Below are 22534 nucleotides of genomic sequence, written 5' to 3'. Positions count from 1 at the left end.
ACATGTAACCAGTACAACGGTAATCATAATACGAATTAAATTCTAAATACACGTCAGGGCCCAAATTTTTTTTTACATTTCAATTCCAAAAGTACAACCCAAACCAGGGCATAGCCAAAATATAGGAGAAATTCCACACAAAAGAACAACGAAGGGTTTCGCCATACTTCTCCGAGATTCGGTCCTGTTAAGGAAAACAAAACTATAGGGTGAGCTAAACGCTCGTGAGGCCAAGAACACACATGCAAGCACATTGTTCAAATAGCAATCCCAAATTTATCAAATAAAACCGTGATATTTCAATAATCAACCATTCGAGCAGGAAAAGAAATCAGAAACAATTCAAGGATATAGTAGCTCTTAGGAGCTAAGTTCCACTCGCTCTGCCGATGTCATTCGTATACCTTCCCGCGATGACCCTCCGTCAACCGGGTCGATATTTCCATTTTCGTAGATCACCACTTACTTCCCTCCGTCCACCGTACACCTCCAGGGCCCACAAGTCATTTATAAGGCGATACTCCACGAGTATGCCAAGCAAGACCTCTCATTAGGTCGAGCTTATATATCTCATGGCTCGCCCAAGTTCCCGACCAAGCCCATTGCCGGCTCGAGTCCAAGGTCGGCCTATGAGTTTGGGCGTCCCCCATTCATTTGAAAGTCGAGGAGATTCACTCCAACGACGTAGGTTGTCATAACATACCATTGCATTTCATTCATTCATTCAATACATTTCATTCATTCATTCATTCAATACATTTCATTCATTTGAAATTAGAACGAGTGTGATAAAGTACACACCGTCCTTATTTTTAAAATCTCCAACAATTACCACAATCAAGCAGGTATCAAGGATTCACGCATTTGACACTCATCGAGCAATTCAATAAGAATTATTTTCTGGAAGTTCAAGTGTCCACTAAAAGATCCTCTTGAAAGTCTCCTTGTGCGCCTGGCAATTAATAGTGGATAATCACTCAAATAACCCAATTATCAAGGAAGATTGTACACTAGTACAATGTAAAGAATATTTCACAAAATGAACCTCAATTACTCGTAAATCGAGGTTCAACTTGCCTTTTATTAAGTACAATATTATTTGAGTTTTTATCATGAAAATCGAGGGCAAAAAGTTTGAATAATACTAAGAGAATTAAGAGTTTTGGAAAAACTCCTTTGCCTTGAAAATTGAAAATTTTCAGTTTTATTATAAATTTTTTAAAATTCGTATCTCTCTCGATATAAGCCCAAAATTGGAAACCTTTATACCGTTGGAAAGTGTTAAAAGTTATTAGAAGACACTTTTCCATGAATCTAAGTGGAAAGTACTCAAAAATGAGCTTGAAATCACTGTTCCAGAATGTTCAGGATTGAGCTAAGGTTGGTTTGTCGTTAACTTTGGAAATTTGGCAGAATTTACTCGTTGCAAACTAGCCCTTGAAATTTATAATTCAATTAGAGGTGTAATTAAGGTTTAGGTCAGAACAAGCGGATTGAGAATTGGAGTTTCGAGCACCGAAATACGGTAGCTCGAAGTTAGGAAAATTCAAGTCTGGTGAACAATTTCCAGATTTGAGTTTCCAAAATTGGAACCTTAGCTAAGTATCAAAACGAACTTGGATTGGTATAAAATTTTGCAGTATGTTACTCCTTTATGAAAGGTACCGCTCTATCAAAATTCAGGGAAAAAATACCTTCGGGAAGGTAGTTAATTAATCATCCAAAGTTCAGGAGAATTTCTAAGGCAACCTGTCTTTTGACTTCATTTCCCAATTCAAATCGTTTAATCAAGAAAGCTATCCAACCATGGTTCATTTGTGAAATAAAGGTCTAAGATACATCCATGATACCTTTGGTAAGTGTTTAGCATCAAGAACTTCAATTAATAAGATCACTCCCAAGCTTTGTCCCAAACCAGTCCAAGTATTACGTTTTTTCCAAAACAGGGCAGTCCTCTTGTTTTGGTCCCAACTCAGTCAATTTAACTCAGAATGGAGCATGGTTTATGTCATTGAAAAATACATTCATAGGGCTATAATATCACAGAAGAAATCATTTCAAAATTTGGCACCCAACTAGTTCAAAATCGGGCATCAATTTGCCGCATTATCACTTCATTCCAGTTGAACAGAGTGACAGGACAGCGATCTTAAAATGTTTGGTTCGGCTCACTCACAAAGAATCAAAATATACATTTTATCTCAAATTAAAGCTTGGAATGTCTAGTTTCAAACGCCACTGACAGCATGTGATTTCGACATCCGAGGACAGAGTTATGGCCGAAACACTACCGCTAGTCAAAGCCATACGTGAATAGTTTCCAGATTTGCTAGTTTCACAAAAAAAAATTCATTTGCCCAACCAAACCTCAATATTTTCCAATGAAAATTTTCACACATCTAATACGTCATATAAACATCAAATTCAAGCCATTAGATCATTTAAAATTGGTCTTAAAATGGCCGAACAAGGCAGGGGCAAAATCGAAAACTTTTGCTTCTTGCACCCAATTAAGTTTCTATCAATTACACACCATTAATCCATCATTTTAACCACTAAACCAACAATATATCCACTATCAATCATCAAATCAGCAACAACCCAAGAGTGGGAGTTCATAGAGCCCACTTTCACATTTTTCCAACAATATCAAGTCATCTACTTACATGCAAGTACTTAGAGATGCATATCTACTACTATAAATCAAGTTTAAGGTGATGGATCATGTTATACCTTCTTAGTGTACTAGATCAGAATTTTTGGCCCTCAAAATGCTCCAAGAAACCGTGATTTCCAGCACCCTTTTGCAGCTCAAAATGATCTCCTAGTGTTAAGCTAAGTATGGTGCAAGTTTGGTTGAATTTGGAGATGTTTTGGTGGTGGTTTGAGTAAGAAATTTTTGGAACAATGGAGTTAGAGAGGGAGGGAGAGCTGGTCGGCAGTCTTGGGTAGAGGAGAGAGAGTGTGATCAGATTTCTAAGCTTCCAAGAGAAGACATTAACTTGTGGCCTCAAATCACCCATTAGTCAACTCACATTAGGGTGCGTTTGGCGCGATTAGGGCTCGATTTTCTCGCGCATTTGGTTCACTAGTGCACTAAACCTCCAATGCATTTATATTCATGTAAATATTATTCACTCTTAATTATCCCGAAATAAGGGTCTAAAGTCCCTCAAATAAAGTCGCGCGTGTGAAAACGCGTACCGTCAACTTTAACGCTATAACGCGAAACTTCCGAGAAATTCTTATAACGATTGCACTACTAACTATCACTTGAGTATTTATTCATAAGATTACCTATTTTAGGACCATAGTACAAGTCTCCAATATTCCAAGCTTATTGTGCTCCTACGCGGATAAAATCTCCAAGCACTATTCACTATTTTTACTAAACGCGTTCCAGGAAATTAATTTTTGAAACGAGTCACTTTAAAAATATAAACGAAGTTATATTACCATGTATTTAGGTCTAATAAGACTAGAAAATATTTCTCGTGGCAAAAATCTAATTAAATAATTTATTAAGCCATAAATTAGGCTTAAAAATAATAGTTTTTACGAGTCCTCACAATAAAGCCACATTGTAAACAAACAAGTGAGTAGTATACTCACCAAGCAAGCAAGTGAAATTTCATCAACTTCCGCTCAAAGAGCATCTTGGACCACCGTCACGTCCTAAAACATTCAAATAAGTATAATAAGACTCGATTACAAGTCGTAACCAAATCCACATACCACCAAAACAAGGTTCCACTAGAATGTATAAGCACTAGGGTAAACTAGGGAAAAGTCCGGAAATGAAGTTAAACTTTAAACCTTAAAAACAGTTTTTGACATCATTTTGCGATTTTGGTACCATTGGCACTACGATTATTGGATGGAGGTACAAGATACACCGTTTCGAATCTAAGAGATAGGGCTACAATGTTGAAGAAGGCCACTCAGTCCAGTTTCTAGTGCAACTAGGTCAAAAATTCAATATACTAAACTAGAACCGCAAAAACTGGTTAACAAACTGCATTCTGGTTAACGAACTGTAATTCAGGCTACCTAAGTCCAAATCAAGTGATTCCAAAGCCATCCGAAAGTTAAGACACCAGGCTACATTTCTTAAAAAGACATCAAAAACCAAATCAGAAGTATTCCCAACCAAATTAACCAATTACAGAAGCAATTATCAAGTTCGGGTAGAAACAGGGTAGCAGGGGTATTTCAGTCGTTTCACAAGCTACGCTACTCCGATTGGCCTGCAATTTTGTAGGCAACTCTAAAATATCATTTCCTACAACTTTTATGTTTTAACCCAAGGCTAATTAGGCCTCTAACTATGATGAACAGTGCCAGGCAGAATGAGGGGAAATGAAACCCTAGTTTCCACAATTTCCTTCCAAAACAGAAATTTTCTGCAATTAACCACACTTTCCACCTTCTAGCTTCCTTCAATATCATTTCCAATCATCATACATGGCCACACAATAATAACCATATGAAAACAGAAAAATCACAAATAAATATAAAACTTCACCAATTTCAACCAAAAATCACAAAACAACACCTAATATCATCACTTCAACTCACAAAGGTCACTAATTAAGCATTATTGGAAAGAAAAGAAGAGGTCCCTTAGCTTCTCACCTTGTAATGCAAGAGAAGGAGCAACTAACCACCTTAGCCTTCCAAACAACTCCACCAATCACCTCACAATCACTAAGTGAAGGGGTTTTATGGAACAAATGCAAGATTAAATGGTTGTTTTGGTGGATTTGAGTAAGAGTAGAGCTAGGAATTTGGAGATTTTTCCTTTCTTTCTTCCTTGGAGAGAGCCGGCTACAAAGAGCTTGAAATGAAGATGATTTTGGTAATTTTTTTGGTTTATTTGGTCAATTAGTAAAAAGATGAATAGTAGTCAAAATGCAAGATTTAATCATATGGTGACACTTGTCACCCTATTTAATGCATGCACATCCCTTTGTCTCCTCCACTCTCATCCATATACTAATCTCTAATTATCTCATAACACCCAATAAATTAAATCCAGTATCCAAAACTTAACCTAATTGGCCGAATTTTTCCGAACTTTCCGCACTAGCGGGTCCCACGTCCGGTATACGCTCTTAATTTCTCAAAAACTAACTAATACTAGAAAAATCATCTAAAAACTATATTTACTCATAAAAATTATCGAAAAATTTTTTCTAATAAAGAAAATGCAGAAAACATGTCATTAAGGAGAATAAAACCTAGAAAATGAGAAAATTACAGGTTCTCACACCTTAAGGTGAACTAGAGGGTTTAGCAGGGTGTCTGTCCAGCTCTCGCCAGGACTCATATACTCACTCGAACCCAATCAAGATTTTCAAGCCAAACAAACCAAGAAAGTACTTGAATAACAACATTCACAATCCTTAGGCAATAGCGTTAACTATTATAGCCATAATATTTCAAATACAAATGGAATCTACACTTCCAAATGTCCAAAAGTCGCTCAGGGAATTACACTAGCTCTAAACAAAAGCTGGCTAGTCTAGCGTCTCCAATTCTTCACTTTAAATTCCTGTTAAGGAATAACAAACTTAAAGGGATGAACGAACGCTCAGTGCGGCCAAGAAAGCAAGCAAGCAAGTAAAGCAAGTACCATAAATCAACTCAAGTAATATATGTACAGAATAACAACAATAGGTTCACATAAAGTAACAAAAAGACTAAAACACGTTCACTAAGAGGATACAGGAGCTCTCAGGAGTTAATCCACAAGCTTGCCAATTCACGATCTTGGGTATCATTTTCTTTTGTTGACACTCCGTCAACCACGCAAGTAACAAGTCCGTATAATTCACTTGATACGAATCCCCATCCACCGTTTCACCTTCTATCGGGCCGTAACATCCACAAGGGTTTTGGTAATACTCGAGTATACCCACGCAAGAACAAGTATGGTCGATGAGATAACTCTCCAATCGACTTAATCAAGATAAAGGTACTAAGCCGAGATGAGAGGCACCTCCCACTCGAATTGAGTGTGGTACATGCTGCTGCTCAGCACTAGGGTCGATGAGATAACTCTCCAATCGACTTAATCAAGATAATGGCACTGAAATGGGATTGATTGTGGTCCATGCTACTGCTCAACACTAGGGTTGATGAGATAACTCTCCAATCGACTTAATCAAGATAATGGTATTGAGACGGGATGAGAGGCACCTCCCACTCGGATTCAGCGTGGTACATGCTATCACTCAACACTTACAAGTCAAGCACAAGCGCAAGTCAATCAAGTTCAAGCAAGTACATGATCATTCAAGAAGGAAAGGACGAATGTGATAAAGTACACCCTCACCTCATCAAGTTCAATATTCAAACACATAACACATGGCAACATGTATCATTCAAATCAAGATATCAAGAAACATGCACTTGACACTCACCAATAGTCAAGTAAGCACGATAAGAGAAAGCTTCCACAAGTTCTCCTCAGGGTTTCCCTCGAATTCCTCTTGAAAACTTGAGACATACACAATCAACGATTACCTATAATCGTTCAACCAAGACCAAACAATTTCCCCTTACCCTTCACTCAAGGATGCTCAATTTCTTGTCAAATTAAGAGAGAAACTTTCTTCACTTAACCACTAAGATAACACTCAAGGGAAGTTTCAAAAGTGCTCCATTTGTAAGTCAAAACGTGGCAAGAGTTTTCGATTTAAAAGTTAGCCAAACCGCTCAAGAGTTTAACAAAACACACATGGGAGGGAAAACCAGTTTCACTTCCTTAACTCCTAATCTTTTGCCCAAGTTTTGATATATAAATGAGTGTTCGAGTTTACTAAAACTTATGAAGTCAAAACTTCACCAAAATCACCATTTATTTCTTAGCAAAGACACCAACAAATCTTCCAAGTTTTGAACATCAAGCAAGTGAAATTTTCCCACAAAACTCTTGGCATGACACTCCACTTTTCACCCCTTTTTAATTCAAACTTGTTGCTCCTTTTAAAAGCACATTCAAGGGCAATTGATTAGCAAGCTATGTTGAGTAAAATTTCACTTTAAAGCTAGAGAAAACGAGACAAATTCCAATCCAAGATTCGGGCAAACCTTCCAAAATTTCCAGCAAACAAGGTTCAAGAAAAACTCCTCATTTCACTGTTAAAATGCAAAGTTATCACTTCCAAATCTTGAGATCAAATTTGGTGCTTGAGTGAGTCATGAGAGTTCACCACTAAAAACACATTTAGAAGGGTTAATAACTTTCAAGATTTAAACCTCTAGTTTTTTATCCAAAATGTCAAGTTTTCTTGTTCAAGTCAAAATAAAACTCATATACATAATAAATCCATGATCCAAGTTAAAACGGAGTGGAAGTAATTGAGAAAATTAGGTTTAAAAACAGAAAATGTTTCCAAGACCCTTTCAAGCTTTTTTTGTCATTGCATAAGAAAAATTCCAGTTTTTGTAACGCTCTTGGAAAAGTCATAACTTGAGTTTCGTAAGTCCAAAAATCATAAATCTTATACCATTAAAAAATAGATTCAAAAATTGCATCTCTCTAGAAGACACCTTCATAAAATTCCCATAAATTAGTCAAATCTCAGCCTCAATTCACTGCTCAACTAAGTGCAAAAATAGGACAGTCTTGGATTTTAGCCCATTTTGAAATTTTGCTGGTATTTATAAAAAGTGTACCAAATTTTGAATTTTACCCGATTAAAAGATCTATAAGTCTAGTTTCAAATGCAAGAAACAAAACTAAATTCAGATCTTTCTACACCAAGATATAACAGATTTCCCAAGACTGCTCAGAGTCTCCTACGAGAAAAATTTTCAGCAAGCATCACTTGTTTGAAAATCATAACTTGAGTTACAATTGGAAAAAAATCATAAAACTTGCCCCATTCAAAACTAGACTCGAAGCACTAACAATCCTTAGAAGACTCCTCAAAGAGATTCAGTTCATAAATTGTCCAAATTGAGCCGCAAGCTACTATAACATTCCAGTTTTTACTTGTGCAGGGCAGAATTTTCAGTCATCTTTGCTGATTTTTTTGGTGTGTGAATAAAATGAACCACAGCCCAAATTTTATACCATTATAAAGATCTCTGAGTCTAGTTTCAAATGCAATTGACGGCACTCAATTTCGATTTTTCTACACTAAGTTATGGTCATTTTACTAAACCAGTCTAGGGGTGACTGTCATCCAAAATTTCAACCTTTCACTTGTTTAAAAACACCAAATGTAGCACCTTTCTTACTTACTTTCATCCATAAATCACACAATAACATGTTTATAACATAAAGTGAGGTATTAATCAAGTATTTCATAGCAAAACTCAACAAAAGTTGCAACTAAGAGCTAAAAATTCACAGCTCAACTCTGTCACCTTTCTCCTGAAAATTTAAGCAGCCAAAACCTTGCATACATGCCATATTTCTGCCATGCTTTATCTATCAAAGGAATAACTCATTCCCTACAAACTTGCAGCAAAACAAGAGCCAAAATCTGGAAAAGAAATGTCATCTCTAGCTTGGTCCAGGTTGGGAAATTTCCAGCTATAAAACAAGTTTCTACTACCAGTTTCTTCTTCAATCCAACCTCAACCAAACATACATCAAAAGCCCTCTAAAGTATATGAAAAGAAATGAAGTTTCCAAGTCATGTTACCTTTAAACAAGCTGGAAGTTAAGGTCAAGCAAGCTGGAAATGGAAGCAAGACTCAAGCTGTCTTTTAACTTTCTCTTTCTAGTTCCTCTTAGCTGGTGTGGGGGGAAGATAAGAGAAATTTCTTGGCTTTCTCTTGAATTTTCCCTCGGCTGAAGTAGAGGCAAGACAAGGGAAGGCTTTGGCTCATTTCTTCTCTTTGTCTCTCTCGGTTGAGCTATAGGAAAGGTCAAGAAGGCTCCTCAACTCTTTCCTTTCCCTCACGGCTGGAATAAGGAGTAGGGAAAATGGATTTGGCTTGGTCTTTCAAGAAGAAGAAAGGCTAATTCATTTGGACTCTTGGTCAAAACTTTGGTTGCCCATGTGACAAATGACACAAATACAAATGATACATATCTAATTTTCCAAAATATCTTTGGCAACATCACATCTTTAAGTACAAAATATCTCTTATTGTCACAAAATATCTCTTATTGTCACACAAATCCCTTTTTGTCACTCAATTTATGCCGCACGCCTTACTAGTTGGACTAAGTAGTATATCACTCCATGAAAAACAACATGCAGTAATTTAAAAAAAAACAATAGAGTACAACAATCCTTTCTCATTCACCAAATAAAAGTATGAAATTCAAAGGAAAACTAAAGAAAACAATATGTGAATTTTGGGTCCTCACATGGAACCTTTGTACAAACAAAACAAGCCCTTCCTAAACCCTGCAATTGTACATGTTTTTAGAAACAAATGATACTCTCATTCCGACAACAAACAAGGTCATTTTTAGAATGTTCTTCTACAAATTTAGCAAAATCACTCCAGTGTTAACAGCAACTTGCCTTTCTTTGCATTTCCCTTACCTTTACTTCTCAAACTCAGCACAAACAACACCACAATTATGGTAATCAAAATTTTCTCCCTTTTACGCATTCTTTCAAGATTTTTTTCGATCTTATTAACCTTTTTCAATAAACTAGGTATAAGAACTCTTTCTCTTGGATAGATTGGCTCATCAACCTATTCAAAATACCTACATCTCTCGGGTCTCTACAAATTCACAAATTAGTTAGCTAATATAACACATTGAAAGAAAAATATTCATAGACAAATATTTCTTATCGGCCACAGAGAGCAACTAAGGAACCTTCTTCCCAGATTCTCACCACACCAATAGATGCTTAATTTTGTTCTCAACCCACAATTGCAGAATGGTGTTGATGAAATGGAGACTTTAGAACTTTTGTAAGGACTCGCAAAATTCTTTATATTTTCTTAAAATTCCCTTTTATGTTGAATAAATTACGTTATAATAGCTTTACTATTCATTTACTTCCTCAATAGTTGCAATCAATCATAGAATCAAGGGTTTTTCCTTTAGTTTCCTAGTTGGCGTAAACTAGGGTTTTTGGTAGTATGATTAATTGGTGAGGTGTGTGTATTAAATTTGGTGGTTAAGAGTGAGTTTTAGATGAGCTAAAAGGTGTGATTAGAAGTGATAATAATAAGTGAGTGAATCATAAGTTAAAACCCTAGTACGTGCGAGATAAGGAAAAACGGGTTGAACCGATGTGTACCGTTCGTTACCGATTGAATATACCACTTGACCACTACCTTATTACCTTAATCTCCTTGTATTTAATTGATCTAATTAGCCCTTAACTTAACCCTTAAGTGGCCGAAAATGTTGACCAAGGAAAGAGGGGAAAAAGAAAAAGTTTGATCTTTAATCTTGAGGCGACACTTGGCAACCATCCAAGGGTTGTTTGACCAACCAATTTCCTATCTTCTTATCACCAAATTAACTCCATCTCTTCTTCATTTCTGCAATTTCTGGCCAAGATTGAAGAGAGAAAAAAACAAGAGAGAAAACTCCAACTCCAACCTTGAATCCATCTTGGTTTGAGAGAAATCAACCAATCCAAACCGATTAACCTTTCCTTTTAGTGCTTGGAAGACTTGGGGTGCTGAAAGTTTGGGACGAAAGTGGTTTGTTTCACACCTACAAGGAGCTTTGGGAAGGTATCATGCTTGAACTTGCTTTTCTCTTGTTAATCTTGCTAAAGTTTGGATAGAAGTCCTTAATCTTGGCTTATGATGGTTAATTAGTTAGTGTTGAATGAGATGGTGGAATGTTTAGCTAGGGTTTGAAATTTTCAGTTGTGATTATTGTTGTTTATCTAGCATATGATGTTGATGAGCTTGGATAGGGACTTGGGGTAGTGATTCAAGACATGAATGTTATTTTTAATCATTGAATCATCAAATTTCCAGCATTAATGATGAATCTGCCCTGTTTCTGACCTATATATTCGTCCATGTTAGAGGCCGAATCAGGTCTATGTCAAAGCATGAAAGTTGTAGGAAATGGAGTTAATTAACTGCCTACAAAATTTCAGCTCAATCAGAGCACTGTAGTATGTGAAATGACTAAATTATCCCTGACTGCCAAATGCCCTATTTCGCCGGCAGTTTTCTATTTTCTCTGAGATTACACATTTTGACCCTGAATATGTACGAACTGGGTGTTCATGTCTTCATAATAAATGTAGTCCTCTGTCTTAGTTTCGAAACACCATAAAGTGGACCCATTCGATAAGTGTAGCTTCAGTTGTGACCAAAATGCCGGAAGATGTCAAATATGTTACTTAGCTATTCTTCTTTAATACTAGTTCCAGCTTTGATTTTGATAGTTGTATTGCTAGAATTGCCTTGTATTTGGATGACATTGAGTCTAGTTGAAGGGCTATTGTGTTAAGATTGCTTATGTGTGAATCTGGGTTGAGTTGAGGAAAACAATGAAGCCATAAATGGCTAGAAAATAGCTAAATACAAAGGGCATGCCGTCCAAATTTTCACTCGAGGGTTAAGCGTGTGTGCTCGCGACTTGAGCAAAGATTTGAGGTCGAATTGAGCTTGGATTGTCTATGGTATTCGAGTTTTCTTTCGTAGAGACATATAAGCTAAAATTTGGCAGAAATCGTACCCTTGGAAAAATGAAAATAGCAACTATTCAGAATATGTTTTCCTCGTTTTTTTTAGCCACTTTACGAACTTAAATGTTTTAACCGCTTCCAAAACTAAAAGAGCAAGCATGAGTGTTCTAGGGTGTGATAAGTAAAATAAATACTACTTAAATGAGTTTCATTTATTTGATTTTCTGAAACGAAACTCCTATATTTCGAACCCTAGAGAGTTTTACATTCTTAAATGATATAACTCCTATGTTTCGAACTCTAGAGAGTTTTACATTTTTAAATGATATGTTGTCGCAGATTTGGACTCCAACCAAGGAGTTGGACCTGAACGTGATTTTGAAAAACCCTAGACCTTTGGTGAGTGATTCCAAATACATGATTAAACTTGATACCTGATTAAATTCTTTACCAACGTGATTGGATAAGATTTGCTTGGGTTGGTCGGGCAAGTGTGTACTTTATCGCACTTGACCTAACTTAACTAATCACTTGATATCTCATTCATGCTTGTACAAGTGACTTGATTTGCATTGACCTGTACTTGTATTTGTACTTGTGCTTGATTTGTAAGTGTTGCAGTATGTACCACACTCAATACGAGTGGGAGGTACCTCTCATTCCTGTCTCCATACTTTTCTCTTGACTAAGTCAATTGGTCATCGACTATAGTGACTACTTGGGAACCCAAACCCCACTGGCTAATTAATCGAGTCGAGCCGGCAAGGGTTTGGTCGATTAGATAATGAACCATAGGTCTCTTGTTTTGTCGAGTGGAGTGTTATCTTCTCAACTAATCGGTATGCTCGAATACTACCACTAGTGTTTAGTTGGTGTTCGGACCCGGTAAGGGGGTTGAATGGTGGACGGATTGGTGTTAAGAGAAGCACTACTGGATTGGTTACTTTACTTGAAAGTTGACTGAGTGTCAACTAATACTTGATCAAGCTCTGGTGAAGCAATGGGAAATTGGCTCCTGAGAGTCATCTGTATCCTTATACTTTGATTGTTATTTGTAGTGTTCTTGTTTCTTTTAGAAAAGAATTTTACACTCGCTTATTTTGAGATTTACTACTTGAAGTGTTATTGTTCACTTTTATGGACTGGTTATGCTCGCTACTTTGCTACTTTGATACATGACTTTAAAATAATAGTCAACTTGCTAGTTGGAACCTCACTGGGTTTTTAGCTCATTTCATGCTATTTGTTTTCCTTACAGGGGGTACGAGTGAGGCATGAGACTGGTCTTGTTTTTGAAAATTTTGTAATTATACTCGCACTAGTCGCTCGATTAGGGTTGAATGTATTGAGAACTTAAATCTTTTGATATATTTGGGATTGTATGGATGTTTGAGATAGAAATGAATGTATTTGTATGTTCCAAACTTGGAAGCTATTATTTTCTTTACTCTTGAGGTTGCACCCTATTTTCTTGACGTGAGTGAGTGAGTTCTAGCGAGAGTTGGGTAAGCGGTCCGCTAAACCCTGGTGTACGCCCTAGGAGGAGGTGGGGTCGTCACAACTTTTGCTTCTCATTGGCTGGATTCTGCACGGAGGCCATTTATGGCCATCGTCTAGCCAATAGATGATCGAATTTAGGAGGGTGAAGATGGTTGTCAAAACTTTTTAGGGTTATAGAGAGAAGAGAAAAGGAGAAAAGTGTTAAAGGATTGGTATTACCCCCTTTTTCATTGATTGCAAAATGACACCGTTGGATTTGACCCATTTTTTGTTACAGAGTTGGTTTTGATGGGACATGCATCTCACGTGCCACTTTTTGTCCAAATTGAATCTTGTTCTGTCAATTGTCCTTAATTAGCCAAAATTCAAAATCTTTGAGAATGAAATGTTTTCTTGGTGAAACTTTGGAAACGAAAATGATCAACACAAACTTTGAGGATGAAAAATGCATTTTTCCTAATTTCTAAAACCTCATAACGGCGCTTTTTCCCCGAAGATACTTGTAACCATAATAACCCCAAAATGGTGTAAAACATTCACAAAGCATATTAAATTTATAAATTGTATCTTTCATTCTTGTAAACAGTTTTTTTTATGGAATGTAAAATTATAGGATAATATTTTGTGATATAACAAATGGCAATTAAAGTTACAAAACTTTTGCTATTGTAGTTATACAAATTTTGAAATTTAAAATTTAGCCCAATCTTGGCCATATAGAGTGCCCAAGATTTCATAAAAGGTACATCTAACGAGTGTCCATTGAATAATTATCCAAAACAAGTGTCTATTGGACACTCATTCAGATGAATTTTAAGTGTTATATTTTGAAAAGGTAAAGTTAATCAAGGAAAACATCTATCTAACTATAATATAAGTTCCAGTTGCTTCTTATTGTAGATTTTTCCCAAGCTGCCATATTGCTGCTAGAAGGACAAGCTCTTAAGACTTCTTCTACCACACTGAGCCATGTGGTTGACTCTGGGGAGGGAGTCTACCATGGAGAAATTTTTTTCCGTTTATGGCCTCATAATGTTGACTACTTTTGCGAACAGTATACCACTGTTGAGGCCATTTGTGTCTTTTTATGTAAAATTACTGCTTTGTTCAGTGAGAAAAAATGGCTCTCAAAACAATAGCTAACTATTCAGGATTTGTGACTTTTTGCCTACCATTCTTCTCATCTCTTTGGCTATGTTTCCCATTCCTTTCCTTTGTATGTCAGACAATCAAGAATAGCAGTTGAACTGCTCCTGTGCATGGTCAGAAAAAGCAAAGAAGAGGTAAGCTTCTTCCTTTCTCCGTATCCTTTTTTCACCATAACCTTTTCATTCTCCACTGTAGAATACACATAACCTATCAGTGTTAATTATTGCCATGGAAACCACCAATTGTTTCATAGATTGAGTCTACTTTTTGGCACTTTTTCTCCTTCGTTACATTTTGTGATATTGCGTACAATAGAGGAGAAGAAAAGAGAACTCCAGCAAGAAAGAGTTCTGGAGAAAGGGCTGCAGGAAAAGTAAGAATTTATTTCTTTTCCCTTTTGGTTTTGAATTTTATTTTCACCTTTTAGGTCTTTATTAGATGATATTCCTAACTTTAGTACAAAAATTTCCTTTTTCTTCTTTTCTGGTAAATGTGAATATATGTGTCAATGAATTTTTTCTTCATTTTTTTTCATTTTTTTAAAATTTTTTATCAGATGTTCTCCATTTTGTTCTTTCTTTTTCTCTTATTTTTTTTATTAGATGATGTTTCTGATATTCGAGCTGATTTTCTCTTGTTTTCTCTTTTTTTTTATTAGATGATTTATCTAGCAAACATATCTATTCAAGCAAGTCAAGGTTTTGTGAAATCTCAGAGACCAATGGCCATCAAGTGTTTGATAAAATGTCTGTGTAAAACTTGGGATAGCAGAGAAAACACGGAGAGAATGATCGCACAGGTAAATTCTACTCCGGTCTATATCATTTTTTTCTCTACGGCCAATTCCTTCTATGTTTTTTAGGGCACCTTATCTTTCCTTTTCAACATTTTTTTTAGGGCACAAATTATCCTATCAAGAAGTTGATTATTAGTAGATTAGTAGTTGGAAACATGGTTTACAGTTTTTTTGTGATGTAGAAGTTGCCGATTCAAGTATGTCGTACACTTCATCTTCATATAATAACTTAAAAACTTATGGTTACCTTTTGTCCAGGTAAAGCGCTACCACATAAATTCTTATGGTGCTGATGTAATATAGCATACGATTGAGAATTTCCAACTGTAGAAGTTGAAATTTGTATTGTTAGTTTGTTATCTCTACACATATCTTAGATATATCATATGTATTGTATTCCAAAGTTTAATATAAAATTTCTAAGATACGTCATATGTATCTTAGATATATCATATGCACATATCTTAGAAATTTTGTATTGTTAGTTTGTTATCTCTGCACATATTGGTGTATTTAAGAGTTTAATTTCAGGGACCAAAGGGGATGTTGCTGACACCATTAACGGTGATTCTGGCAAGTGAATTTATTATGGGAATGATGGATCTGAGATGAACTTGGCTAATGTGGTGGCTTATTCTCTCCTAGGAGTGCTAATGGGCTTGTCAAGAGTATTGGAGCTGGTGGAGTTGAGAGCAGAAGTCAGGAAACTTTTGTGGGTTCTGGGGTTGGAAAAGAAATTGTCCCTTAGTCATCTAAGCCAGCTCAAGAGAAGAAGCCCCAGGTTTCTACTGCTAATGGTATGCTACAGCCCCTACTGCTAAGTAAATTTTTCTCCTTTCCTCTGCTGCTTAACATCATAGGAAATAAATGAACTCTTAAATTTTTGTTAATTTCCAATTCATTGTGTTTTGTTGGAGTAACAAAACAGAAAGGTTTATGTATTGTTGATAACAAGAGCCCAAGAGGCAAAATTGCTAAATTGATAATGAGAACCACTGTTGTCCAATTAATTTGTTTAATAATCTTATTTCATTATTTAAATGATAGTCTTTATGAACTCATTATGATTCAAATTGAAATTCATATTCTTATGGTGAAAGCTTGAACTTAATAGTACCCTATAATAACACCCATTGCTTTAAAGACATAGAACTTGCATGTTTAACCATGGCTTTGGTACATGTTGACTTAAGACTTTTGAGTTTCAATTTAGTTTTGCTACAAATGTCAAGTTTTGGCTGATTTTTTCTCAGAAACTTTTGGCTTAAGACCCAAAAATCTATCCAAATTGAGATAGAATGTACCATTAGATGCCCATCATGCAAGGAAGAAACTGGAGTTGAAGCGAGGTAAATGTTATTATTTACTTTTCTAATGCTAGAATTAGTAAATCATTTACAACAATATAGCTTCTAATTTGCTTCATGTAATGGCAAAATACGATAGGTGTCGCTTGGGATTTGTGGTAAATGATGTAACAGGATCTTTACATGCTGCAATTTTCAGTCCATATGCTTAGAAATTGTTATCATATACCGCTCTTCATCTAGCTGGCTGATGACCAAGTAAGTTCAACTCCATGAGCTATAACTTGATGAGTTATTGCATAATGATGAGTGCAACTTGATAAATGTGCTTAAATGCTCTTAGAAGAACAATTGTAGGAAAGGATTGAAATATTATACTAAAAAGTCGTATTTTTCCTTAAAGAATTAATGAGGTTTTGTTCAACTTATTTGATCCATTTTATAGCTTTAAGTTTTGCTTATTGGATTAATTCTTTTGTATGACATTTTATCATAAGTTTACCCTTACAAATTCATGTAGAGCTTTTGATCTTGACTCTTAAGATATCCTAAAGCCTTATAAGAGCACTCTTTTGGTCAGTTGGAAATAATTGAAAAAGATAAGCTGTCTCAGTTATGGCGTAGGCATAAGTGACTTATAAATTTCTACTATTTGGTTTTTGACTGAGGCTGCCATAAAAAAATGACTCTGTATGCTTTAATAAGTTATTTGTATCTAACGTATCTGCTTATCTGTTAAAATTTTAGAATGCTACCTTAGTTTTGGATTTTAAAAAGCTATATTGCTTCACAATTGGAAATTGCACAGTCAACATGTAATTGTTGATTAAATATTTCAAACAAATATTTCGAACAAAGTTCACTAATGAAATTAAGGATGCTACATATTTTGCTAAACTAGCCTCTCATGTTGAGGGGGTTACAATGGTTTGTTTCATCCATGCTTTTAATTTGGAAAATCCAAGGACAAAAGCACAGTGAAGAACAACACTATCAAAGCATACACTGTTGAGGTTGGAGGTCAAATTTTGCTAGCCATCCCAAATGAAGATCACAAAGATGTTCCCAAAATTTCATATCAATGCTCAAGATCCTTTATGATGGCGTTCTCATAAAGAACTTGATGGAGTAAATGCAAGTTAGCAATCTAATTAGGGGGCAATTAGTATTTCAATTTATAGTTGTCTAGGATATAGCACTACTAGATAGTTTATGACAACCTGCTGAATTACTTGGCAGTGGGAAAGTAGAAAAGATCTTAATATTGAACCAGTGCTCAGTTTCTAAATTCTGTTATTTTACTCAAATGATGAATTTGTATGCTTAATTCTTCTTTCTCCCTTTTATTAATCTTCTAACTTCCTTTAAACAATTTTCTTCTTACAGATTCGGATGATTGCAGCTCTCAGCTCCATTAGTTTTTAGCATATATAATGGAACCAATCATTATAGTATTTTTTTTTCCTTTTTGGCTTTGGATTCTTGAAAAAATTGATGTTGAGATTTTAAGTAGGATCTAAATTATGTCAATATCTTTGAAACTACAAAATTGAAATACAATTCTAGACTTTTACCTAAATGACAAATGTATTTATGAACTATATTATGCTCTATTAATTTTTAATACAAAATTCAACAGATCATGATACACAGTAAGGGATCAAGCCATAATAGCTGATTATTTACTGCCTCTTTAGTCAAGAATAAATAATTAATTGAGAAATATTTAATATTAATATGTTTAATTCAAAAAAATAAATTTATCAATTATTACTTTGAATAAATGTATAAGCATAGAAAATTTAAGTGTAAATGCAAGGTTAATATTCGGAATGAAATCTTATTTTTCTATAGATTTTTAAAATTATTTGGACTTTGAGGGAAAATAAAATACCAAAATTGATATATTTTTAATGAGAGTAGACACATCATGACAAGAGGTTTAAATGTTAGATTAATTATTTACAAAGCATATACAAGTGCATCGCTTGCTTCAATTTGTAATTTTCTTTCATTTTATAGACACTCTCCTTATTCTTTGGGATTACTGGCAAGAAGAGATACAAAAATTGATAAATTTTTCATATTGCAAAGAAATTGGGTAAGAGATGATTTAATTGATGGCATAAAAATAAAAACAAATATGCCAATTATGAGCTTTATTCATTTAGAAAGCAATTTTTGAGGTTTTATTTGTCTTGGATTTATTGGAAAAAAATATGATAAAACATATATTTTTATGGTGTGGGAAAAATATTAAGATGTATAAATAATGTCTCTAATAAATATTTAAAATGGAATATGGAAAAATTGATATTGTTTGCAATAAGACTATAAAAGCATTGTGGTAGCGAAGACGTGTATAATCTATTTTACATAATTAAAATGAAATAGTCAGTCTAAGAATTATTTTAGCCAAGCCATATTTAATTACAAAGCAAATTTTAAGGTTTTTATTTATTTGAGGTTTTTCACTTTTTAAAAATATAATTTTGATATCTTGGACCATTAGATTTGTAGTGGTTGATTGCTTTCCTTTTGTAATTGTTTGACGGTTCAATGGTCAAACAACTTACTCATCCATTTTGGTAAAACTCAAAACAGTTGGCCACTCTTTTATACATATCATTCCTAGTTTCCACTTTTTTGTTGTACAACGAATCTTTACAAATCATAGGTCATTGTTTTACTTCTTTCAACGACTTTTTACGGTTAGATGTTTACCATTTACCTAAGAGTTCAGTTGTTCTTTGTATAAATTTCAACAATTTTTTTTTTGTATAAATTTCAACCACTTGATCAATTGTTCTGTGTAATTTCATCATGCATTCACCATTAGATTGGACCATGAATCAATGGAGTTGTTTACTTATCATTGACTACATATTTAGATGAAAATTTTGACAACAAAAAATCAAGTGACTACATTTGACAAAGTAGATTAAAACTCAGAAGCTTTTATTCATTTTATTTGTTCTCATAACTTCCTTCCTGGTAATTTTCGTAAAATAGAAATCACAAGGTGTGTAACTTCCTCCTTGAATAACTTATCACCAATACAACATAATTAAAACCAAAACATTCTAAAAGTTTATAGAAATCAATATATTTTTCCAACAATACACATTTGTATTTACAAGTTAAACAAAAAGAAACAAATGTGAATTTACTTCTATACAATGCAATTACTAATAAATTCAACAAAAACAACTTATTATTTCCTGTAAAAAATATAACCATAACTACTACAAAGCTATTGTTTCATCAATTACTATCAATGAATTCATTCCATTGGGCACTGGCTATGCATTGCACAGCCCACACCTACCAGTATAAATACAAGAAAAAGTGTTAATTATTCAGTACATGGCAAGTTGTGTGATAATTTTTTTTTTCGATAAGGGGTGTGATAATAGATTGTGTAAAATTTAGATATATTAATGACAAAAATTTAGAAAAACCCGCTTTACACGTAATGTGCACACAAAAGGCAAGAATTGAACAATTATCCAAAACAGTGAAAAACAGAAAAATGAAAAACCGCTTGACATGTAGTGTGCACCAAAATGGCAAAAATTGAACAATTATCCAAAACAGTGAAAAACAGAAAAATGAAACACATGAGAGGCACTTAATGAGTTTCGGATGGTCAAAATGTCAAAGCCCAGCTCTCCCCATCGTGACATGGTAGTAGCGCACTGTCGAGCACTCCAGAGAACACTCTGTATATATAATTCACACGGAAACGCGAAGCCGTGTCTGCCACATCCTATTTCCTCCGAGGCTGGTGCAAGAATAAACTAACATTTGTTGGGGAGAAGAGTGGTCTTTAGTGGTCAAACAAACGAACAAACTTGTGCAAATTAATTAAACAAGTTGCTGAAGTTCTTATCAAGTCTCAATCTTTCCGCAGCTTTCCTCAATTTTATAATCTGTAAGTTCTTGTTTAAACTTTCTTTTAGCCTATGTAATCCCTTTTTTTCCGCAGCTCTAGGGGTTTTTGTTTTATCATCTGCCTTAAAGACAACTTTTACATGTTTTAGTGTTTGTGCATCCTCATCAACCATTCTTGATGTGTTGTGAACCATGATAGCCACATCTCTTTGAGTTGTAAACTGGGTCTTCTTTATTCAACTATTTTAAGTTCTTGATGCTGATTACGATGACAGAAATGGCATGTTAAGCTGCTTTTTCTTGTGGGTTTTTAAAATTCTTTCTGTTTTTGTAAAGGCTTAAAAGTCGGTAAGAAAAATGGTGTTTGGGAGTAGCTGGACCCCCTGATTTTTGGGTTTGTCTTTTTCCTAAAGAATTTTCTTGATAACGAATGATTTTTGTCAGTATGGCTGATTGTTCAACGATTTGGGCAATCTGCTCATGTAATTGCTCTGTGTAAGACTGCTTTTTGGTTGGATTTCCTAAAAGGGATTACATATTTGGGAATAGGGTCGTCAAATTTTGTTGGAATTTTGTGACTTTTTTGGGAGTTAAAAGAGCGAAAGAAGATGCAAAGAGTTCGAGTTTCCTCACACCAAGCTCCGGTTCACAAGCTGGGGGATTCTCAAATGACACTGTCCCCAAAATTTAGGTTAGCTGCAATACAATCAGCTCTGCTTGATCCTTCTTTGGATTTAGAATTGTCGCTTAATGGGGAGTCTCTGATTCCGGGACTTCCCGATGATGTGGCTCTCAATTGTCTCCTTCGGGTTCCAGTAGATGAGCACAGAAGCTGCAGGGCTGTTTGCAAGCGTTGGCATTCACTGTTTGGCAGTAAGGAGCGATTCTTCTCGCGCAGAAAGGAGCTCGGTTTTCATGAGCCCTGGCTTTTTGTCTTTGCCTTCCACAAATGCACTGGAAGAATTCAGTGGCAGGTCCTTGATCTGACACACTTTTCTTGGCACACTATCCCCGCCATGCCTTGCAAAGACAAGGTCTGTCCCCATGGATTTAGGTGTGTTTCCATTCCTGGTGATGGTGTTCTGTTCGTCTGTGGTGGCGTGGTGTCTGATGTGGATTGCCCTCTCAATTTGGTATTGAAATATGAAATACGGAAAAATCGCTGGACTGTGATGAAAAAGATGATTACTGCAAGGTCATTTTTTGCCAGTGGAGTGATTGACGGCATGGTTTATGTGGCTGGAGGAAATAGCACAGATCTTTACGAACTTAATTCTGCTGAAGTTCTGGATCCTAGTATAGGCTCTTGGCATCCTGTTGCAAGTATGGGAACCAACATGGCCTCATATGATGCTGCAGTAATGAATGGGAAGCTTTTTGTCACTGAAGGCTGGTTTTGGCCATTCTATGTTGTACCCCGTGGTCAGATATATGATCCGAGGACTAATGTCTGGGATAGTATGGCTTCAGGGCTGCGAGAAGGATGGACTGGTTCGAGTGTTGTGATTGATGGTCACTTATTTGTGGTTTCAGAACATGAAAGGACAAAACTTAAGGTTTATGACATGGAAAATGATTCTTGGGAAACTGTAGAAGGTCCTCCTTTGCCAGAGCAGATATGCAAGCCTTTTTCTGTCAACTGCTATGGTTTCAGGATCTTTGTTGTTGGTCGCAACCTTCATGTTGCTGTGGGTCATATCTTTCGGCAGTATGGAAGATACTCCTCTGAGGAAAAAAGCAGTTTTTCTGTTCAATGGGGGGTAGTAGATGCACCTGAAACTCTTTCTGACTTGACACCTTCGAGTGCACAGGTTCTGCTTGCTTAGCTCCGCAGGTTCTTTGTTATTGCCTTGTATATTGTGTTGAATTTTGTTGTAAATCTATGAAATGATCAAAAGCTTTTGATTAAAAGAAAAGCGTGGATAGTTTCTTAAGTTATCTGATGTAATCACTGACTCACTTTTTATTGTTAAAGTTTATATGTAGCCCTATTTGCAATTTTGTTCTGTCAATTTTACCTTTGGGTTGGTGATGTCACTTGAGAACCAGCTTAGAGCTATGATGCTGTATGATCTTAGATTACTTCCTTGGAATCAGTACAACGAGTGATAAAACTATATGTTTCAGCTAATAGCTGCTTTTGGTCTCAGAGCCTGGTTGCCATGCTGTTGCTTCTTTAAATTGGATATAAGAAACTGCAAATTGACAACGGTAGATGTTAGACAATTAGTAGGTTTTGCTTCCTAGCAGATAGAATGGTGATTAATTTTCAAGCCAGATTCATGTAGTTTCCTTTTCTT

At 35.4% G+C, this 22534-nt stretch overlaps 1 protein-coding gene and 1 long non-coding RNA gene across 5 annotated transcripts; both read left to right on the top strand.

Annotated features, from left to right (window-relative positions):
• The first annotated feature begins 14016 nt into the window (after nucleotides 1-14016).
• LOC113713728 (uncharacterized) lies at nucleotides 14017-17889 on the top strand. Of its 4 annotated transcripts, none has more exons than XR_011821003.1 (6): nucleotides 14017-14371; nucleotides 14553-14610; nucleotides 14896-15036; nucleotides 15565-15830; nucleotides 16287-16382; nucleotides 16480-17889. It is a non-coding gene; the product is annotated as an uncharacterized lncRNA (long non-coding RNA). The 4 variants fall into 4 exon arrangements; XR_011821002.1 differs by having other exon boundaries at nucleotides 14017-14610; nucleotides 16480-16598; nucleotides 17727-17889; XR_011821004.1 differs by lacking the exon at nucleotides 14553-14610.
• A 2111-nt stretch (nucleotides 17890-20000) lies between these two features.
• On the top strand, nucleotides 20001-22232 carry LOC113714816 (F-box/kelch-repeat protein At1g30090). Its single transcript, XM_027238902.2, has 2 exons — nucleotides 20001-20274; nucleotides 20784-22232. Exon 2 carries the CDS (start codon nucleotides 20843-20845, stop codon nucleotides 22058-22060), a length of 1218 nt encoding a protein of 405 aa, XP_027094703.2. The 5' UTR covers nucleotides 20001-20274; nucleotides 20784-20842; the 3' UTR covers nucleotides 22061-22232.
• Nucleotides 22233-22534: the final 302 nt, after the last annotated feature.

This window comes from Coffea arabica, chromosome 9c (genome assembly GCF_036785885.1).
Source record: "Coffea arabica cultivar ET-39 chromosome 9c, Coffea Arabica ET-39 HiFi, whole genome shotgun sequence".
Lineage (NCBI taxonomy): Eukaryota > Viridiplantae > Streptophyta > Magnoliopsida > Gentianales > Rubiaceae > Coffea > Coffea arabica.
Note: the sequence above shows the minus strand (reverse complement) of the source record. Positions and strands in the feature narration are given on the sequence as shown.

Excerpts from the sequence above, each read along its gene's own strand:
- LOC113714816 (XM_027238902.2), top strand. The coding sequence starts at position 20,843 with ATGCAAAGAGTTCGAGTTTCCTCACACCAAGCTCCGGTTCACAAGCTG.